This window comes from Malus domestica, chromosome 16 (genome assembly GCF_042453785.1).
Source record: "Malus domestica chromosome 16, GDT2T_hap1".
Lineage (NCBI taxonomy): Eukaryota > Viridiplantae > Streptophyta > Magnoliopsida > Rosales > Rosaceae > Malus > Malus domestica.
The window spans coordinates 9,286,385-9,303,153 of NC_091676.1; the positions used below are offsets into that span (position 1 = coordinate 9,286,385).

A 16,769-nucleotide genomic window follows, 5' to 3' on the forward strand; every position below is an offset into this window, starting at 1 on the left:
ACGCATAACACCATCCGGTTGCCCTCACGATTACCTTATGATCCTTTGCAGGATTTTGAGGTCGAATCATCTGTTGTACCGCGAGTGTTGAAATATAATCATCAAACAACAGAGAACTTCGCGGTCAACGTGGATGTTATGAATGAAAGTCGTAGTAATAATAATCTAGAAGGTGTCCAAATAACTGAACAAGATCATCAAACAACTGTGTGCAGTAACAACAATGTTGATGTGGTAGTGGCTCCGGTTGAAGAACATCATCAAATATCGGTGCATGAGAACAACAATGTCGCTATGGAAGATTATCAAACAATAAATGCGAACTACAACGTTATCACTAACGTGGAAGCTGCAAATGAGATGATTTTTCGTAATTTGGATGATCATAATTCGTCCACATTGACGTCGTTGTCATCGTTGTTTGAAAGTGATAATCACGGATCCTCTTATGACTTTGGTTATCCAATCGATGAATCTTGGAAGGTTGGAATGGATGATATGGATTTTGACTTCAGCAACTTCTCGTTGCCCAAATAAAACTTTCATGCATGCAATTGCATAACAAAGAGACGAGAGAGTTGATGTGAATGATGAATCAATAAGTTTATTTTTTATTATTTGTTCAAAACATGAAAGTGTATCTATCTCGTCATTTTGTTTTAGGACAGATGTATAAATGAGGGATCCGGCTTCTCTGTCCTTCCAGTTCTCATACACTCTCATTTCCTCCTATTTTGTACGGTCACGGTTAAGTTACGTTAACATTTTATATTGATTTTTTTATAGAGATAATAAGACAAAAAACAATAGTGATATAAAATATTGACGTGACTTAACCGTAACAGCAAAAATAGAAGGGGATGAGAACTGGGAGGGTAGAGAAGCCAGGTCCATAAATGAGACTATGTATTCTTTACTGATTTTTGGTTATGATAAATCTGTGGAAGTGGTGGTATCTTTTTACCTAGTCTTTAATTCTGATGTATAACTTATATGCGTGCTTAATAAATGGTTTGTTCTTGACAACGTCAACAAGCCCGTCTAGCTCAGTTGGTAGAGCGCAAGGCTCTTAACCTTGTGGTCGTGGGTTCGAGCCCCACGGTGGGCGTCAAATATATTTTAGCTTTTTTAAAATCTTTGGTTCGTTTAAATTTTAAATCTTCGGTTCATTTGAGAACTTAATTGATTTCATAGAAGACCTTATTCTAACTTTTAACAAGCTTAGAAGGTGCAGGAGTTGACTAATCCAGCATCCTCCAAGTAACAAAGCTTCCACCATCCTGAAAATGTTCATCGAATCCATTCGATATCACTTTGAATCGGAACAGAGATGTGTAGCAATTTATATGTTTTTCTCTTTTCTTAAAAAAATGGGACAACTGGTGGCAACTTATAGTTATTCACCATTTCCAGAGGCCAGGAAGACTCACAGAAGCATTTCAACCTCTCCCTTACCACAAGTCTAGCTTCCACACCAACAACGGATTTCAAACCTAATTTAATTTCATGATCAAATAAAGTGTCACTACCTGAAAGATTAATGGGAACTGGATAGAGCTAGGCTCTAGCGCGGACGGAAATTGAGCAAGCTGCGCCGCAAGGCACTGAGCAACAAAATGGTTTGTGTCAGTGTTATTAGTAACAAATTAAGAAAACACAAGACCGAAACTGTCTTCGTGATTCGAGCGATATTCTAACTAATCTAATCCAAATTACCGAGAGTTAAACCAGTTTATCCTGGATCTTTCTTTTTGAATTAAAGGTGGAAGTAAATAGTAATTCATTACCTCGACTTGATTCTTCAGTAACTGGACGTATGTGATGATCTCGTCCAGTATCCGAGCCTTCCCAGTAATCTACAATTATCATGCATAGACAATGAAGATTTTAACTCACAACGAGTAAAGTTTCTACGAGAAAATCATACACAAAACAATCAAACATTAACCAATAACTTAAATATAAATCAGTACCTGATCACAACCAGGAACAAATTTCAAGTTAATTCGTGAAAAATATAGGAGAGTCGCACCTTGGTGTAGTCAATTTGACTAGATTAGAATAACGTTCCCAGCAATTTAGATTAAATTAGAATATCGTTCAAAGTCAAAACAAAACAGAAATAACTTGTGAATAAAATACCCTTTCAGCAAGGCTGTGATGTGACTATCAATTGCTCGACCCCTTCTTGCTTTCACACGAACCCCATCTGTTTGGAATTGGACCTCTTTCTCTGCAGCAGCAACTTTGCTCTGTTTTTTGTTCATCTGTTTGCTGAGCTCCCCTTCTTCCTAACCAAGATTAACCACCAAAAACACAAGAAAACAGAGCCACACCCATAAATAATAAAGTGTTAATTGCATCATTTCAGGCTAGAAAATAAAATCCAATTGCCAAATCCCCACCCCAACCATTCTAACTGTGAACCAGACCCTCACCCGACAACGAATCTTACGCTACTTTAGAAAACGTAAATTTCCCAAATCACCCCAAAAACAAAACCCAATTCCCCAATTTTCCAAAAAATGAAGACCCAGTTCCCCAATGCAACATGAAATGCTACCTTAGAAACCATTTTCTTCCTCTGTTTTCTCCACCAGGGTTTGTGAATCCTGATCACCACAACATATATGTTTGGAGTTTTCAACTTTCAATGTGCATGTTGTGGAGTAAAAAATAATTCTTAAAAAAATTATGGATGTAACATGTGAACTTTTGAGTTAAAATAACAAAATTACCCTTGAAACACACCAAGATTTACACGCGCATGCAATAGACAATAAAGACTCAATCAAGAAAGAGTCAAAGACGATATTTATTCAAATTCCTCTCATCATTCCTCATCAAATCCTTACTCAAAAGGTAATTCCTAAGTGTCATATTCAATTTAGGATTAATTACCAAATTAATTGTAAGATATTATTTTACGTAATATCTAGCAATTATATTCAAAATACCACCATAAGTGGCCGATCCATATTCTCCAAATAGGGCCGGCCACACTTTTATATATAGTCTCATTTCTTCACCAAAAAGCCATGTTCAATCTCTCCCAAAAATCCCCTAAACATTTTCTCTTTAAAATTATAACTTCGGCATTAGAGATTTTTCGGCCAAAGCTTAGATGTTATTATTTTGCAAATGCATTTTCGTAAAATGAGAAGAATGTAGAAATTTGCATCTACACATGTAGCCCTGAAATGGACTAATCCAATATCCCCCATGAGGTAGCTTTCGAGAAGTGTTGTTCCCATTTAAGTAAGTATAATTGGAGAGAAACAGGCGGTGATAGGGATCGTTTGCTTTGTATCTCGAAATGGGGTAGACAGTTCCTTGGCTCTTGGGGCACCAATTACGAAAGGGATCATTTATATAGATTAAAAAAAAAAAAATCAGCCGGTGATTTTGTCTAAATGGGTTTTTTTTTTTTTTTTTTAAAACAAAAAAAAAAAAACTCATAGAAGCATTTTAAATTTCCTCAACCATCATCGTGTAATTTATCAATCAGAAATCAAAACCAGAACTGGGCATTTGTCTAATTTGGCCATGACCCCTGTTTGTACCATACTTGACCAATCCCGAAATTACTGAGCACCTGTCAACGTTATATCGTCAAGGACCCAGAAGAGCTTCCCTCCAACCAGAAGGCCAATCACAGCGCGACACGTGTCGACATCATAAGCAAATCATAGTGCGACACGTGTCAACATCAGAAGCCAATTACAACACGACACGTGTCAATGTCAGAATGAAACTAGAAACTCTCTTCTATAAATAGAGATCATTCTCTCACAATATTTCCTAATGTCATTTGTACTAAATCATTCACTAGTACTCACTAAAGGATAGCTTGAACTTATGTATTTGTGTAAATCCTTCACAATTAATGAGAACTCCTCTACTCTGTAGACGTAGCCAATCTGGGTGAACCATGGACATCTTGTGTTTGCTTCTCTGTCTCTATCCATTTACATACTTATCCACACTAATGACCGGAGCAATCTAGCAAAGGTCACAAACTTAATACTTTCTGTTATACTAAAATCCTCATTGATTTTGTGCATCAACAACCCCTTCAACAAAAGCTCAAATACGAAATAAACAGTTTGAAAAAGTACTTTCTTAGACATGAGGTGAGGGCAAAAAGGGACTTGGGTTGTCTGCCCTCCTAGTTGTGGTGCCCTTCCATGCCCTCATATTTTGTGCGGTCACGGTTAAGCCACGTTAATATTTTATATTTTTATTATTTTTTGTCTTATTATCTTATTAAAAAATTAATATAAAATATTGATGTGGCTTAACCGTGACCGCACAAAATAGGAGGGCATGGAAGGCACCATAACTAAGAGGGCAGAAATCCAAGTCCGGCAAAAAGGGAGAAAAGAAAAAGAAAGTGTGTGGGAGGGGCCATCCAGTCAGAACCCACTGGTCAATAAAAACAAACTCCCACAACTAGTAATGGAGCAAACTTGCTTTTGTCATTTAAAACCTAACCAGGATCACCTAGCTTTTCCGGATTAATGACGTGTACGGCCCAGATTCAAACTCATTGCGTGTACTAGATTCCCTTGTCCTTATTATAAACTCTCTCCCCGGTCTTTACCCTCTCATCGTCTCTTTCTCTTATTTTTCTGCATTTTTTTTCTCCTCCCCGATCCGAAAGCGCAAGTAAAATCCCAAAGATCGCGATCTCAAAACTCTGCCATACAGATCTGAAAACCCAGAAATTTCTACGAAATATTCAAATTCTTCGTCTTCTTCTTTTCGTTTCTTTAATCCGATCGTAATTTACCGTGCTAATTTCCAGATATCTGGGAAAAAAATATAAAAAGAGGAAAAATTAAACCCTAAGAATTCAATTTTGTGTAAGAATACTTACTCTCTGGAATTTGTTTTGGTGGTGGTAAAATTTGGATAATTTTTTACAGCGATTTATGGTCGCTGGTGGATTTGGGTGGAACAATTTCGAGGAAACCCTAGAGGGTGGTGTGATGGGGAAAGATGATGAAAGTGCGAAAGTGGTGGAGGATGTAGAAGAAGGTGAAATTTCCGATTCGAATTCAGTGGAGGAGATCAGTGAGGAAGATTTTGTCAAGCAGGAGAAGCAGCAGGAAGTTAAGGTGGTGGTTCCGCCGCCGCCGCCCAAGGATCAATCTAAATCCAACGGCGGAGATGATGCCAGGGTTTGGACGATGCGCGACATGTACAACCACCCGGGACTTCGGGGGTACAGGTCCGGCTTGGTTAGCCTCGCTTGGGCTCAGGCCGTACAGAATAAGCCGCTCAATCAGAAGCCACTCAATCAGTTTCTGCAGATGAATGTTGATCCCGACGAGAAATTGAAGCGATCGTCATCGTCGCCGTCGGTGAATTCGCCTGAAAGGAGCAATGCGAAGGAAGTGGATGGAGTGGTGATTGTTGACAGTGGCGATGAAATGGATGCTGAGAAGGAGGAAGGGGAGTTGGAGGAGGGTGAGATTGATTTGGATTCGGAGGCTTCTGCTGACGAAAAGGCCGCCGCGGGTGTGGCTGACGAAGCTGGAGATGGTGTTTTGGATTGTGATAATATGAACCTTGATAATCCAGAGACAGGCTTGAAGAATGAGGAGCTGGAGAAGCGAGTGAGCTTGATTCGGAAAGCTTTGGCAAGTGTTACTAGAAATGAAGCAGAGAAGTAAGTGAACTGATTGATGTCGAATTTCGGGTCTTTGGGTGAATTGTGGGAGTGAAATGATGATTGCCCCAGCTTGAGTACTTTGCTTTGTTACTGTTAAACAATGTTTTCTTACAGTTTGGTTTATGTTTTGTAGATCATTTGTGGATGTTTGTCTCCAGTTACTCAACACTTTGGTGAGCTTGCGTGGGGTGCTTTCGGAAACTAATGTTTCCACAAAGGAAGCTCTTGTTCATCTGTCCTTCACTGCGGTACAAGCTATCAGCTCTGTAAGCCACCTAAGAATTGCGCACATTGATGTTTTTTTGTCCTGATATTTCCAGATTCTGGTTATTGAAGTTGTAGAGGTTTGATTGCTGTTTGTTGCAGGTGTTCTGCTCCATGAGACCAGTCCAAAAGGAACAGAACAAAGATATTATATCAAGGTTCTTATGAGTTCGATGCTCTTTTCTCGTTCTTGTAGTTTCTAATGCCGTTGGTAGTGTAGTTACTTTCTTTGTTTTGTTTTTGGTAACAGGTTACTTTCTTCTGTGAAGAATGATCCTCCTCTTTTTACCCCTGAGCAGATCAAAGAGGTGCGCATTTTGCTGTATTAGTATAATCATTTAAGGATAATTGTTGATGTTTTAGAAAGTATTGACATGGTTTCTAATTTCTCCCAGATAGGGGTCTTGACATCCTTTGTGGATTCCCCTGATGTTTTTCTTCAAACTAAAGCAGGCATTAAAGATGATGAGATACAGGTTATCGGGTTTAATAATAAGAATTCTGACGCTTCAGCTGTAAATGCGACTTCTTCAGCTAACTACAGCAATCCAATTATGTTGTCCGAAGTTCCAAGACCAGGAGTGTCTAGTTTGAAGGGTAGACGGGTTGTGCTTCCCCTGTTAGACACTCACAAGGATCATGATGCAGATAGCCTTCCTTCCCCAACACGAGAATCCCCATCATGTTTTCCTGTTCAGAACACATTGGTTTTTACTGATAGGATGGTAAAACCAGAGCCTGATACCTCTAGGGCGCCAAATGCAGAAGGTTCTGGATTGCATCCTTATGATACTGATGCCCTTAAAGCTGTATCTACTTATCAACATATTAACCGGAGCTCTTTTTTCATGAGTGAAAGACTTCCAAGTCCAACCCCTTCAGAAGATGGTGATAAAGGGGATGCTGATACTGTGGGAGAGGTTTCTAGTTCTTCTTCTGCTAGTAATTTGAGAACTTCAGGTCCTCCTATTTTGGGACAGCAAGTTGTTTCTCCCTTCCCTATCCCTGTGGGTAGCTCCAGCATGCAAGAACGATTTACAGGTAAAAGTGCTGCCCCTGCGAGTTCTGGGTCTAAAATCACCATAAAAGCTCCAACTAGGAATAGAGATCCTAGGCTTCGGTTTTCCAATTCTGATGTGGGTGTCTTGAATCATAACCCACAACCCTTGACGGTGCATAGTGCACCTAAAATAGATTCGGTTATAACATTAAGCTCGAGAAAGCAAAAACCCCTTGAGGATTCAAAATTAGATGGTCCTGCATTAAAGAGGCAAAGGAATACATTGGGAAACTCGGGTTTTGTTAAAGATCCAAAAACCGCTTCTGGAAGTTGTGGCTGGTTGGAGGACATTGGTGGCGTTGGACCTCATTTAATTAGCAATAATCAGACAGTGGAGAACACACAGTCTGATCCCAGAAAAGTGGTTAATGTTGTAAGTAGTCCTAGTACTGTTGATGGAAACTCAAATGGCCCAAACAGTTCAAATGAGCATGTGTCATTGACGGATTTAAGCACGGCTTCCTTGCCTGCATTATTAAAGGCTGTGAATCCAACCATGCTGTTAAACATACTTAAGCTGGGACAGCAGCAAAGGTTAGCTGCAGAAGCCCAGCCGAAGTCTGCTTATCCTGAAAAAAGTATGACACATCCTATAAGCTCAAATTCAATACCAGGGTCAGATGCATCAGTGAATGTTCCTTCAAAGACCACAGCAATGTTGCAGACACTTCCTGTTAGTTCACAAAAAGCTCTGATGGTGAGTGCTTGTGTCCTTTTTCCTAACTGTTGTTTTAGAATGGGCTAAGCATGTGTTCTTTTGCATTTTTCCTATTCTGTAGGATCTCTCTGATATATTTCAGTTTTCCTAATTATTGATTTAGTTTTATTTTTTATCTTCTGTTTTTTATTTTCTATTTTTAGGGGGTGGGTTGATTACCTTTTTTACTATTTTGGATTCATAACTCCTATTACGAGTTATAAAAACTCTTTGCGCTGCAAATTTTGCAGGATGAGTCAGGGAAAGTCTGTATGAAACCCCGCGACCCTCGCCGTATTCTCCATGGTAATGCACTTCAAAAGAGTAGGAGTTTGGGACAAGAGCAGTTCAGAAATATTGTAACCCCACTGCCGAGCAGCCAGGGGAATAAGGATAATCTTACTGGCGAAAAGCAAGATGGTCAGTCAGATATGAAGCTAGTCACTTCTCAATCAGTAGAGGCCCCTGACATTGCTCGCCAATTCACAAAGAATCTGAAAAATATTGCTGATATGATGTCTGTTTCTAATGGATTAACAAGTCCAGCAATAGCTTCTCAGAGTGTTCCTTCCCAACCTGTTCCAATCAACTCTGAGAGAATAGATCCAAAAGCTGAGGAGCAGCGTACTGGAAGTAGTTCTGCTTTTGAAGCAGCTGCTGCTGGTCCCTCTCGTTCAGCCCCCATGTGGGGAGATGTTGAACATCTGTTTGAAGGATATGATGACCAGCAAAAAGTTGCCATCCAGAGAGAGAGATCAAGGAGGATAGAAGAACAGAAGAAAATGTTTGCAGCACGCAAGCTCTGCCTCGTCTTGGATCTAGATCACACACTTCTTAATTCAGCTAAGGTAGTCTTTTTGATGTATGGATTCTGTCTCTTGTGACCAGTGATTTGTAAGGGTCGTTTCCTATATAAATTCGTTTAACTTGGGTTTTCCTTTTCAGTTTATTGAGGTAGATCCAGTGCATGATGAAATTTTGAGAAAGAAAGAGGAACAGGATCGTGAAAAACCACAGCGACATCTCTTCCGATTTCATCACATGGGAATGTGGACCAAATTGCGGCCTGGGGTTTGGAATTTTTTGGAGAGGGTAAATTTTTTTTATTTTATATAATTATATTTTGGCATAAATTCTCATTTTATGGCTCATCTGAAAGTGGAGAATTCATTGCATTGCCTCATCAGGCTAGTCAACTTTTTGAGTTGCATCTTTACACAATGGGGAACAAGCTATATGCTACGGAAATGGCAAAAGTGCTAGATCCAACAGGGGTACTTTTTGCTGGACGAGTCATTTCTAGAGGTGACGATGGAGATTCTGATGATGGTGATGCTCCCAAGAGTAAGGATCTGGAAGGAGTTTTGGGTATGGAATCAGCTGTTGTGATTATAGATGATTCTGTGAGGGTCTGGCCGCATAACAAACTGAACTTGATAGTTGTGGAACGGTAACTATATGCTTTGATTTAAGATATAATAATCCTTGGTACTTTGATGGGCTTGCTTGCCTTGTTACCCAATGCTTATGTATAAGTACTTTTGCAGTTATACGTACTTTCCTTGTAGCAGACGACAATTTGGGCTTCTAGGTCCTTCTCTACTCGAGATTGATCATGACGAGAGACAAGAAGATGGGACTTTGGCATCCTCATTGTCGGTGAGGATGCTGTTCATATCTGTTCACCTGCTTCTCTGGTTCATTGAGAGTAATCAATTATCTGTTGTTTTGTCTGTATAGGTTATTGAGAAGATACATCAGATCTTTTTCTCCCATCCCTCCCTAGATGAAGCAGATGTTAGAAATATTCTAGCCTCTGAGCAGCGGAAGATTTTGAACGGTTGTCGTATAGTATTTAGCAGGGTGTTTCCAGTTGGTGAGGTCAATCCTCACCTACATCCGCTGTGGCAGACAGCTGAACAGTTTGGTGCTGTGTGTACCAACCATATAGATGACCAGGTCACCCATGTAGTTGCCAATTCCCTTGGAACTGACAAGGTATTGTTTCTCACATAATCTCTGCCATGAGAACCAATTACTAAGACTTGATATATGATTTTCGGGCTTTCCCAGCTTCTCTTGATTCCCGGAAAAGAAAGAAAGAGAGAATAACCCAAAACTCCGACGCCTCTTCCAGAAAATCCTTTAAAATATAAAAATAAAAACTTATAGAAATCTTATTTCAGTGTTTTTCTCAGCTTCCTTTTCTGCTACGTTCTTTTGGGTTGAGGCGTGACATTAATTATTTGAGCAGGTGAATTGGGCTATTTCTTTGGGAAAATTTGTTGTCCATCCTGGCTGGTGAGAAATTATATCTTGTTTGCTCATATTTGTTATCTTTGTCATCGTTAATTTCTTTGTATGTAGGGATTTGACATGGGTTTCCTTGTCCTAATTAACCAGGGTGGAAGCATCAGCTTTGCTTTATCGGAGGGCAAATGAGCAGGATTTTGCCATTAAACCATAAACAATCACCACCCTAACCCTTCCGATAACTAAAACTGATTGACATAGAATCAAGAATCGCATTGGAGTCGGGATGAAAACCTTAGATTATGCTGAGAGCAGCAAAACCCTAGACCTGACACTGCTTGGCCTCGTTTTGATTCTGTGATTCATGCTTTCCACCCATTAATTGGCAGTTGCACCTCAAATTGCCGAGGTTTCGCTTTCATGGTCGGTTTCATTGTGAGAAGAGGAATGAGGTGGTAAACTCTTGCTCGAGCTTTGGTGGCTCAGTTCGGGCTTGGTAGTTCTGGTTGGGTGTTGAGGTGCCTCCCTGTCACATTTTGTTCCCGATTAAGTAAGAGAAGGTTGCCAGACGTGGTCACTTCGCGGACGAGGATGGTAAAAGGCAAGTTTTCGAGACCCAAAACGTAAAATAAGAGATTGAAACCTAGTGATGGACCAATATGGCTCTGCTAGGAGGTAGATTTCGGAAACGGATGGTGAGGGTATGAAGGGAAAGGTGGTGGTTTGGGGTGGTGGGGATACAAAACTCTATCTGGGGTGCGAAAGAGCAAGTCTGGCAAAGGGAGAAATTGGTCAGTCGAAGCAGCATTTGGATATTTGGTAGTCAGCAGGTGGGAAAAATGGTTGGGCTGGTTGTGAAGGTGCCTGATTACAGTTAATCCTTCACCCTAATCACAGCTAACTAATGATTTAGCTATTGAATTTGCATCGACACCTAATTAACTTGGTTTTCAAAGAAAGAAAACATCAAGAATAAGCGACTATACGGATTTTCATACACACGAATTATGTTGCATAAGATTTCAGCCTGGATCGCTGTTTACTTTGTTTTAACATGTAAATCTCATTTTCTATCTCTCTCCTCACGTAACGTTTCTGAACCCTTACATATGAAAATCCGCTAAACTTAAGGAGGACTACTTGAGTTTTCTTTAGGCAGGAAGGTCCTTCGGGAATTCAGAGTTGCTTTTTATGTTAGAGTGATGCTGATGCCTAAAAGCTTATGAGGGTACTTCGAGTAGTAGTCAAGAATTCAATGAAATTACCATTTTTAGCACTCGCAGAACTTCTGCATGGTTGTAAAGGGTATGTGGACGTGAACTTTGCTTATTTAGCAAATAGCGATGATTGCCTAAACCTTACAGCATCATTATTTGAGAATGGTCCAAACTCCATTTTTGACAAGGTTATATTTTTTAAACTACTTCAACTTGTTTAAAGACGGTTGAACAGCAAGTGATGAATTGACCTGGTGATTATAGTTTTCTTATCTAACTCAATGTTTAACTTAGTAATATTACTTTTCATAATAAACGAACATAGTAATACTACTTATAATAGACGGAAAAAACAAGGGGATTGGGAAAAGGGTCGAATTTGGATATAAAAGACGAATGCACTGTCCTAGTCAATTAGCTCAACCCACATATACTAGGATACCCTATGAAGGATGTTTCTTGAGGTAGAGTCTCTTTATTTGGCTTGATCTTTTTATATTCTCAACGATCTGCATCTTAAACATAATAAATTCTCAGAGACAATTTAAGGGATCCACATTTAAGTCGATTGACTTCCCAAAATAACATGACTTCTTGAGACTTCTCAATTTCGGTCAATTTCACAATAATCATTCCAAATTAATTTACAAATTATCGAATTTAAGTGACATAATAATATGCTATTGTCAAAATAATAATAAAAAAAAATATATCGTTAAATAAAGAACCTTTGATTCAATAATTATTTTGAATGTACGGTTTTGATAATATCACACTAAACCAAATACGTAATTTTAACTTCAACTAAAAAATAAAAGAGCTTTTCAGAAATAAAAATGCAATTTCTTGAAAATTGTAGATGTCAAAATCATACAATTTCACACTTAAAACTCAATTAAGAGTTAAGACGCGTCACATTCTCGAAAATATTTTATTTTTTAAGTCCATAAAATCAGGAGGATATTGACAAAGAGTGTTATAAGTCAATATAAATTCAAAGAGGGAGGATGGTTTTTGGTTTGATAGCTCTGTAGAGCAAGCATATAGGTGGAGAAGACGATGGGTTCGATTTCAGGAGAGATGGTGAAGAGGCAGGAAGACCAGGCTGCCTCCTTTTCATGGTGGTGGGACAGCCATAATTGTCCCAATCAATCTCAGTGGCTTGAAGCTACTCTCTCAGGTTTAGTAATACGACTCCTTTTCTTCTTCCTGATCTAGGGTTTTGAGTATGAGCACCCAGTTAAATACACCAGTTTCTGCATGGTGTATCTACACACACACACACACATATATATTGATTGATCTTCCGTCTTTGGATTAGGGTTTAGAGTTTAGAGAACTGTTAAAATAAAATAGTCATCGTGCACTAATTTTAATATAAAAATTAATAGAGAAAAGTGCTTGGTGACTTGTTTAGGCTGCTAACAACATTTTCCTAATTTCTCACACGCCTCATAATACCAGTTTTTATTGTCGATATTCATTCTACACTATTTCGTGATCAGAAATTTTATTTGAATCCATGTTTTGTATCTTTTGGCACTCTTTTTCAACACAAAATTATTCTCAGTTTGAATCCCTACTGATATGGATTTAGAGTGATAGAGGTCCGTAGTTATGGTCTTAGTATCAGGATTAATACCATCTCATGGGATCACAAAAAAAAATATATAGAAAGAAAAGTAGTACACATGGGTTGAATTATTCATTTCCAACCTTTTAACCCAAGATATGGTATTATTGTTGCAGAGTTGAACGAAAAGACCAATCTCATGCTAAATATAATAGAAGTAGACGGAGATTCATTTGCAAAGAGGGTTGAGATGTTCTTCAAAAGGAAACCTAAGCTCATAAACTTGTTAGAAGACTTCTACAAGTCGTACCGATCGCTCGCCGAGAAGTATGATCAGCTTCGATCCGAACTGATTCAAGCCTCTCATCTGAGATCATTTTCTTCTTTAGATTCCCTAAAAGTCCAAACCATGCAAAAGTGTGAGAAGGAAATCTCAAGTTACTTGAAAGACAAGTCTCTGAAGACACAGGTTGAGACAGACCAAAAATCCTACGAAGAATATATGGAAAAAGAGAACATTGTTCATGGCGTAGAATCTGATATTAATGTGGATGAAAAAGTGAAAATGTGGGACGAAAAGATTTCAGAACTCATCGAAGGAAATATGCAGCAGCAGGCTGAGTTGATAAGGAGAAACAAGGAGAAAAGTGAAACGATTGAAAGGCTTTTGTCTCAGGTGCTTAGGCTAACAGATGAGAACAAAAATTTGAGGAATCGTCTGATATGCCATGAGGATACTACTGATCATATAACTACAAGCCAAAACAAGCCTCAATTTTCAAGGTCTAAGTCCAAAGGGCCATCTTTCTTTGGAAGGCTCACTGGATGCACTGGTACTTGATCTTAATTGGCTATTTTTCAACTTAATTAATTAGCGTTTAAGTTTTCAAATGTATCTATTTATATGTATTCATAATACATATGTTTTCGACTAAATTATGACATTATTAGTTTTTATTTCGGCACCTTATAAAGAATATGTTAATGTTTTGATTTAGAGCTTAGAGGGCTGGAATATTGTTTTACCTGTCTGTTTTGTTTTGTGAGAAGAAATGTAATTGTAACACCTTTACGTGGTGTACTACTCACACCAGTTATAGCTTATCTTTTCAATGTTGAAGAAGGACCCAAGTTCCATTTTTCTTCCCCCATTGATAGAAACAAAACATTCCTAATTACGTTGTGATCAGTCAAGGAGTCCTAGTCCATAAAAGGTTATGATAATTCAGATTTGCTAAGATACGAGGTTTAGTTACCCCAAAAAAGTTGTAGGCCTAAATAGGCAAAGTCATCCGGGATAAGTTCCAAGTATCCTAGTTCTAGAAGGGGTATCCAGGATAGAGCTCTATATAAAGGCATCATGTCCCCTCTTCAAAGGGCAAATTCTAAGTACTCGATCTCTCCTATACACTTTGTCTCAAAATACTTGATTGACTTAGGGTTTAGGGCTCTGGAGGACAATCTCGAGAGGTCATACCGCCGCTGAGAAGAATTCTATGAAGTATCTGATGCTAATGTTGGTGGGAAAGAAAATATGTGGAACGAAAAGATGTTGGGGCTGAGTAGATCAGGAGAAAAACAAATGAGCGGATTTCGTTCGAGGTACAAAGGCTAACGAATGAGAACAGATTTTTAAAGTCTCACCTGGCAATCCATAACTTATTATTGAAGGCAAAACAAATATCAGTTTTCAAGGTCAAAGTCCATGGGGGCATCTTTTCAACTTAATTAAGTAGAGGTTAAGTTTTAGTTCCGGCACAGTATATCATATAGAATTTTGTTAATGTTTAGTTTTCGAGATTGAAATAATTTACTTGTTTTTGTTTGGGCGGCCTTTGTTTTCTTTGGTCTTTCTTTTGCTAAGAACACCTTTTGGATCCGTTCATGGATCAAGTTCTACATTATAACGTCGTTTCTGTACTTAAAGCATCTCGTTAAAAACGAAGTTCAATTAAACTTTAAACCATAGAAAAGTTATTTATAGTTAATTACAAGAAAAACAAGTTTTGTATGTGTGTGTGTGTGTGTGTGTGTGTAAATATATATATATATATATATATATATATATATATATTTTTGCCGATTTTACCTCCATTTAGTGTGAATGGTACATTTACCAGAAAACATGAACTTGGTGGTAACAGTTTTGTTAAAACATATTATCTGCATCTTAGGTGAGCTTTCTTTTCTTTTCAAGTTTATGACTTGCGGTTAAAAATTTATTAGACTAAAGCTTGTGGAACATATCTTACGCTTCCTTGAAAACAAATTCTAGTTTAATAAATTCTTAGTGAAATTCCTTTAGTTTACAGTGGTGTTTATGCAAAATTTTCTATCTCAAATATGATATTCAAATCACATATAAAACAAATTCAACCTCATTATCATATTTTCAATAGGGAATTGTTATTAGCACTCCAAAAATCTCATTGGGCACTCCAAACTTTCTATAATTAGAAGAAAAAAAATACACTTGTGAGGAGTGTAGAATGAAATTTTTGGTGTGCTAATAACAATTCCCTTTTCAATATCCAATCCAAAATTATGGTAACAATCTTACTTTTCTTTTCTTATTTATCCTTTCAAACTTAAAATCATTCCTCCCTCTGTGGAGAAATTTATTTGTCTTTTCACTTATAATTACCGTGTATTCACCGTACAAATATTATAATTAAAACGGTTCATTTTGTTTATTATCACCTAAAAACTATATTTACAAAAAAAAAATTCATTTAGTTTGGAGATCTTTTAGTCACCCATGTATGTCAAACCAATCGACAATTTTGATAAGAAGTAGCATTTTCATGAAGAATCATCAATTTGTTTGATGTATATGAATGATTAAATAATCTCCAAATTGAATAATTTTAGAGTAAATTACATAAAAACCTTTCAGGTTTAAGGTCTATTACAATCTCATACAACATCTTTAAAACATTTCACTTTCATACCTCATGTACTATTTTATTTCAAAACAACACCTCTGTTAGATTTTCCATCCAATGGTCTGTTAAATGCTGACGTGGCTGCCACATTTGTGCTGATGTGGCCACCACATGGCAAAAATAATAATTTTTTATACATTAACAATATTATAATATTAAGCCTATTTAACCAAAAAAAAAAAAAAAACCAGAAAACCTGAACCCAGATCCCCTTACCCATCTCTTCCTTCCCGTCCGTCCGTCCCCACCCCTTACCCATCTCTCCCACTCTTCTTCTTCCTCCACACCAACCCCAAACACACTTCCTGTCACCCTTTCTTCAATTCCCTCATTCCCTCTCCCTCTATAGGGTTTGAACTTCGAATTCCACCCCTCTCCCGCCTCTTCTCCCGCCACCCTCTGCCTCCACGCGTCTCCTTCCCCAAAACCCATATCCCCTTCCACCTCTCCCACCTCAAAGCCCCCACCTTTAATCATTTATCCGTTTTTTTTTCACTAATTTTCTTAGAAACCCCTGCAACCCAAATACATGCAACCCACTACCTGAAAACCACAACCCACAACCCAAATACCTGCAACAGTCGCCCGCGGTGGTCATGAGCTCATCGTCGAAGGTGGGTCGTCGGGGCAGAGGAAGGCCGGTGGGTCATCGCCAGGGGGGGGGGGATAGCAGGTGCGTCGTCGCGAGGGGGAGGGGGAGAGCAGGTGCGTCGTCGCCGGGGGGGGGGGAGAGCAAGTGGGTCGTCGTAGGGGGCAACAGGTGGGTCGTCGCGGGGGGGGGGAGCAGCTGCGTCGTCGCGGGGGGAAGAGCAGGTGGGTCGCGGCGGGGGACGGGTTTGGTTTCTTCTTATTCTGGGGGAAGGGATTTTTACATATAGGTGAGGGGGAAGGAAGGGGACTGGGTTCGGGTTTTTCTGGGGTTTTTTTTTTATTTTTAATTTTTAAATAGAGTTAATATTATAATATTGTTAATGTATAAAAAAATTATTTTTTGCCACATGGCAGCCACATCAACACAAATGTGGCAGCCACGTCAGCATTTAATAGACCATTGGATGGAAAATCTAACGGAAGTGTTATTTT

The 16,769-nt window shown here is 38.7% G+C and overlaps 3 protein-coding genes and 1 non-coding gene across 4 annotated transcripts; 3 read left to right on the forward strand and 1 right to left on the reverse strand.

Moving 5' to 3' along the window:
- Window positions 1-1,035: 1,035 nt before the first annotated feature.
- TRNAK-CUU (transfer RNA lysine (anticodon CUU)) lies at window positions 1,036-1,108 on the forward strand. Its single transcript has one exon. It is a non-coding gene; the product is annotated as a tRNA-Lys (tRNA).
- Window positions 1,109-1,241: 133 nt separating this feature from the next.
- On the reverse strand, window positions 1,242-2,575 carry LOC139192988 (basic helix-loop-helix protein 80-like). Its single transcript, XM_070815933.1, has 6 exons — window positions 2,489-2,575; window positions 2,143-2,291; window positions 2,033-2,051; window positions 1,788-1,856; window positions 1,530-1,604; window positions 1,242-1,280 (listed from the first exon to the last, which is right to left on the reverse strand). The coding sequence occupies exons 1-6, from the start codon at window positions 2,573-2,575 to the stop codon at window positions 1,242-1,244; spliced, it is 438 nt and encodes a 145-aa protein (XP_070672034.1).
- Window positions 2,576-4,610: 2,035 nt separating this feature from the next.
- Window positions 4,611-11,227, forward strand: LOC103433182 (RNA polymerase II C-terminal domain phosphatase-like 3). Its single transcript, XM_070815427.1, has 12 exons — window positions 4,611-5,674; window positions 5,811-5,943; window positions 6,044-6,099; window positions 6,192-6,249; window positions 6,337-7,698; window positions 7,950-8,546; window positions 8,644-8,790; window positions 8,886-9,148; window positions 9,246-9,357; window positions 9,439-9,696; window positions 9,953-9,999; window positions 10,102-11,227. Exons 1-12 carry the CDS (start codon window positions 4,935-4,937, stop codon window positions 10,163-10,165), a joined length of 3,837 nt encoding a protein of 1,278 aa, XP_070671528.1. The 5' UTR covers window positions 4,611-4,934; the 3' UTR covers window positions 10,166-11,227.
- A 1,000-nt stretch (window positions 11,228-12,227) lies between these two features.
- Window positions 12,228-13,582, forward strand: LOC103433206 (protein NETWORKED 3C-like). Its single transcript, XM_008371444.1, has 2 exons — window positions 12,228-12,348; window positions 12,918-13,582. Exons 1-2 carry the CDS (start codon window positions 12,228-12,230, stop codon window positions 13,580-13,582), a joined length of 786 nt encoding a protein of 261 aa, XP_008369666.1.
- The last annotated feature ends 3,187 nt before the right edge of the window (window positions 13,583-16,769 follow it).

Bases quoted from the DNA above. Each gene is read 5' to 3' on its own strand.
- LOC139192988 (XM_070815933.1), bottom strand. From the start codon at position 2,575: ATGGTTTCTAAGGTAGCATTTCATGTTGCATTGGGGAACTGGGTCTTC. The intron at 2,292-2,488 runs GTGATTTGGGAA...AATCTTGGTTAG, and splicing joins AATTGGGTTTTGTTTTTGGG to GAAGAAGGGGAGCTCAGCAA. The intron at 1,605-1,787 runs GTAATGAATTAC...TTTGTTGCTCAG, and splicing joins TACTGAAGAATCAAGTCGAG to TGCCTTGCGGCGCAGCTTGC.
- LOC103433182 (XM_070815427.1), top strand. From the start codon at position 4,935: ATGGTCGCTGGTGGATTTGGGTGGAACAATTTCGAGGAAACCCTAGAG. The intron at 9,358-9,438 runs GTGAGGATGCTG...TTGTCTGTATAG, and splicing joins CTTTGGCATCCTCATTGTCG to GTTATTGAGAAGATACATCA. The intron at 9,697-9,952 runs GTATTGTTTCTC...TTATTTGAGCAG, and splicing joins ATTCCCTTGGAACTGACAAG to GTGAATTGGGCTATTTCTTT.
- LOC103433206 (XM_008371444.1), top strand. From the start codon at position 12,228: ATGGGTTCGATTTCAGGAGAGATGGTGAAGAGGCAGGAAGACCAGGCT. The intron at 12,349-12,917 runs GTTTAGTAATAC...TTATTGTTGCAG, and splicing joins GCTTGAAGCTACTCTCTCAG to AGTTGAACGAAAAGACCAAT.